The sequence below is a fragment of the Nannobrachium achirus genome, assembly GCF_963921795.1.
Source record: "Nannobrachium achirus genome assembly, chromosome: 12".
Classification (NCBI taxonomy): domain Eukaryota; kingdom Metazoa; phylum Chordata; class Actinopteri; order Myctophiformes; family Myctophidae; genus Nannobrachium; species Nannobrachium achirus.
The window spans coordinates 24,925,741-24,930,193 of NC_137832.1; the positions used below are offsets into that span (position 1 = coordinate 24,925,741).

The following is a 4,453-nucleotide window of genomic DNA, read 5'->3' on the forward strand; positions in this document are numbered from 1 at the left end:
CCCACTCTTAACTGGTGAGTAGTGGTGAGGTGAGTCTGATAGGGAAGGTTAAGCAGGACCCTAATTAGTTTGTTTTGGGCTGATCAATGTAAATTGCCGGAATGTGAGACAATACTAACAATATCCCTAACCCTAACCGCATACGTAGACACGTAGTCGGAGTAACGAGATGTCGGACTATATACTTGCACCCTCCCCGCCCAGCTTCCCTTCCCCGAACTTTTATAGACGCTCAACAAAGGCGGATGATGGGCAGGCACATTACCACAGAGCTGCCCTGAATGTGTGTTAGACAAATAATTACACACAGCTTTTGCTTTCTTATAAAAGCGTGCAGCTGCGAGATGACCATCGATTAGCTGCGCTGTATCAGTATTCTGACAAAGGAATGGATTCGCTTCTCTCACAACCTTCATGTTTGTAAATGTAGCAGTGGTCGGAGTGAAAAGAAGCATGTAATTGAAGAACCTAACAGTGCCTTTATGGCTGAGCTCCGTTTTTTTAAGCGGTGAAAGCCGCTTCCAAGGAGTGGCTGTCCCGTAGAGTCTGTCCAAGGAGTCCCGTGTCTGTGTCATGTGCAAGCAGTGTTGAGGATTTGTCAAGCTTCACATGACAATTTGGCCCTCCAGATAAATTCATTCATTAAGAATTCATACAAATATAGAACTAAAACACATAGAAAGTATAGACCTAGAACACAGAATGTATCGATCTAGAACACAGATTTAATAGCTCTAGAATACATAGAATAAAAATTCACTGCTTCACTTCGAACCGAGGTTTGATTTTTGAGTGTGAAAGTAACACAAATTAAAAAGTACATTTAAGGTGCTATGAATGCAAACCTACTGATCCTTTAAAATAGCCTACTGTAGTCCTTCTGGAATGATCTGCATACTGTATCTGTATAGTTATCAGAAATATAAGAATTGAAATGTGTAATTGAGGAGTATCAAGTAAATGTTATTTATCTATCTATAAATTAGGGAAAAATCTACGTCTGTCTGCGTGCGTGTGTGTCTGTGCTGACATCATTCAATGGGAAAACCCTTGAGAAAACCCTTGAGAAAACACATGGTGATGTCATCCAATGGGAAAACCCTTGAAAAAAAAGAGTGACGTCATCAACAGGGTGATGACGACACTATCATCACCATCAACAGCCAATGAGGGACCAGCATTATTGGCGACGTCGCCATCAACAAGTGCGACCTGATATAAATAACAGGGTCCTGTAGTCGTCTATGCCCGTAGCCAATCAGAGAAGGGCAAACAGTCAGCGGGAAAAGAAAGAGAAAGGTAAAAAGAGCTCCAGAAATGTTCTAGGAAACAACATCAACAGCAACAGATGTCCCAGAAAAGAAAAGCGGTGCGCCAGCGCTGATCAAGAAAACCTGAGAATATACGCTTAGCAAAGGATCACGCACGTCAGAAGGTCCAGCCCAAAGCCAATCACGGAAGCCAATCAGAGAGTGGCAAAGGATGATGTAAAATATCAAGGCTATATAAGGGCCACGGGAGAGGCCGTCTATGCACATAGCCAAAAAAGGATTGGTGGACTGATGAGCTTCACATGACATTTCGCCCAACCAGACAATAAATGGGCCAATCTCCATGATTCAAGTTTCACGTGACATCATAATATCTTACTATAAAACGGGTGAAGCGGGCACAAATCTCTAGTAATAGTAATAATACATCAATAATTAAACAGGGAAATAAATTGAATTTCCTTTATTACAGTTAATTAAAGAATATATCCAGGCAAGCCTTGGGTCCTTCATGTGAATGTCCAGAGAGGCGGATGTCAAGTTGGGCTACATTTCTATATTTGGAAACATTGACATTGCCTGTCGGCCAATCACAATGTGAGGTCGGACAACTCTGACATCACGCCAATATACACTTTCGCAGCTCGTGTTTCATCCCAGTTTTCACGGCCGCGCTCCACAGGTTCTTTAGTGGAATCAATCCGTGATGTGACAAGATGACATCAGAAGTATTGACCTCCGTGGATCCCTCAGGACGGAGTACGTCGCCGCCGCTCGCGTTCAATTTCGTAGACGCTAAAAACAAACTCACCGCGTCCGTCACGAACGCTCTGGCGGAAAGGAACATCGAGCCCTTGAAAAACGACTTCAACCAGATCCCAGGAAATGATACGGAAAGGAAAACCACACTGGACCAGGCGCTGAGGGGAGTCCTGGGAGATCGGATCCTGGAGCAGAAGTCGAGCTGCGAGGACTATCTGTCTCTCACCAGCCTCAGCATCGACGCCGTCACGGAGGGAATCTGCTCCGCCACCACTCCCTTCCTCCTGCTGGGAGACGTTCTGGACTGCCTGCCTCTCGACCAGTGCGAGAAGATCTTCTCCTTTGTGGAGGAGAACGTTTCCACGTGGAAATCGACCTCCTTCTACACAGGGCGGATCCACCTGCTGAGGATGTGCAACGACCTGCTGAGACGGCTGTCCAAGTCCCGGAACACCGTGTTCTGCGGGAGGATCCAGATCTTCCTGGCACGCCTCTTCCCGCTGGATGAGAAGTCGGGCCTCAACCTCCACGGTCAATTCAACCTGGACAACGTCACGGCGTTCAACCGCTCCGAGCAGGTGAGCAGCGCACTCGGACAGAACCACAGAGGAGGAAGAAGGCAAGATGGGACGGAGGCGAGAGACGAGGATGGGGAAGACAACGATTTGCCTGCGCCGTCTTCCATCCCGGTCGACTTCAACTTCTACCGGAAGTTCTGGAGCCTGCAGGACTACTTCCGGAACCCACTGCAGTGCTACGACAAGTTCCCGTGGCTGACCTTCCTCAAGCACTCGGGCGAGATCCTGGCGGTGTTCGACGGCCACAAGCTGGACGACACGCAGGCCTCCAGGAGGAAGCCAGAGGATCCAGAGGAGACGTCCGGCGAGAGGCAGCGCCCCGTCTACTTCGCCAAGTTCCTCACCAGCCAGAAGCTGATGCACCTCCAGCTCGGTGACGCCAACTTCCGGCGTCACGTCCTCCTTCAGTACCTGATCCTCTTCCAGTACCTCCAGGGACAGGTCAGGTTCAAAGGTCCCGGCTGCGTCCTCGGTGCCGACCAGACAGCGTGGATCCAAGACACCACTGCGCTGGTGTACCGCCTGCTGAGGGAGACCCCGCCCCATGGCGAGCGCTTCGCCACCATGGTCCGACACATCCTGGACACGGAGGAGAACTGGAGCGCCTGGAAGAACGACGGGAGCCCCAGCTTTGTCAAGGAGAGAGCGATGCCGAAAGAGAGGCCCACCACCGCTGCCAGGAAGCGGCCGGCTCCGGAGGACTTCTTGGCCGAAGGGCCGTACGACAAGATCTTCGCAGGCAACAAGTCGCTGAGCAAACTGTGCTCACTGGACCAGGACAACGTGGAGGCGTGCCGCTCGGACGTGGTGGAGTCGGCGCAGTCACTGGACGCGTTCTTCGCCGACGCAGTGGAGCAGGCCGACCCGGCCAACATGGTGGAGGACGCCTACAAGGACGTGCGGAGCGCTGCGTTCGGCTGGCGGGCGCTGCGGCTGCTCTCCAGGCGGAGCCCGCACTTCTTCCAGCCCGCCCAGCAGAAGTTCAAGAGCCTGGCCGAGTACCTGGACAGCGTGGTCAGCAGACTGAGCCAGGGATCCCCCAGGGAGGACCTCCGTGACGGCTCCTCTGGGGAAGTCAGGACAAGAGAGGAGGAGGAGGAGGGTGACACCGATAACGGAGACGTTATTAAAATCTATAACTCTCACGCTGATGGGGATAAAGAGGAACAAAGCTTGGGGACAGAAGAGAGCGAAGGGTGTAAACCGGATGCGACGGCGTCACCGATAGAAGGCTCCGCCTCTTGAGAGAAGAGATATTGTCACTATTAACTGCCATTGACATTTTGTTTTGTGTTTTCAGGTTTTTTTGCACTAGATGGCACTCTTTGCTAACCTATGAGTCACCATTTGACTCCCACTTTTGACTTTGGAATACTCTAGCTACACTGTACCTTCTGTTGAAATTTGTTATACCTTTAGAAGCATTACCTTTGTAAACTTTTTTTTTTATTTAGGCTATAACGCCTGCATAGGTAGGTGGGTGTAACAAGGTTACATTTGCTCGGTTACATTTACGTAAAGACCGTATGTCATGCCCCGAAAATTAGCATTATGATACAATAGGTCATGTGGTCTCTCTGTAAACAGAGAGGCTCGCACTGACCACGAAATGCAGGAAGTGGCCTCAACAATCAAATATCTTAGTTTCATTGACATTGTTCACATGAACTAGTTTGTTTATGCTTATTACTTGCGCAAGCAGAGTGCACGAGTACTGTAATCAGCTGGGGATGTATGTCTTTGTTACGTCACCAACAACAAGTGCAAACTGATATATAAATAACAAGGCGGCTCTGCTGGGTGCTGGTGCACAAGTAAACCATACATGGCCACGAGTACACA

At 49.6% G+C, this 4,453-nt stretch overlaps 1 protein-coding gene across 1 annotated transcript; it reads left to right on the forward strand.

The window, feature by feature from the left end:
• Nucleotides 1-1,987: 1,987 nt before the first annotated feature.
• Nucleotides 1,988-3,856, forward strand: LOC308295483 (THO complex subunit 1-like; the record flags this gene model as incomplete). The annotated part of the gene is made up of 1 exon (XM_080738533.1): nt 1,988-3,856. One exon carries the CDS (start codon nt 1,988-1,990, stop codon nt 3,854-3,856), a length of 1,869 nt encoding a protein of 622 aa, XP_080594659.1.
• Between the last annotated feature and the right edge of the window lie 597 nt (nt 3,857-4,453).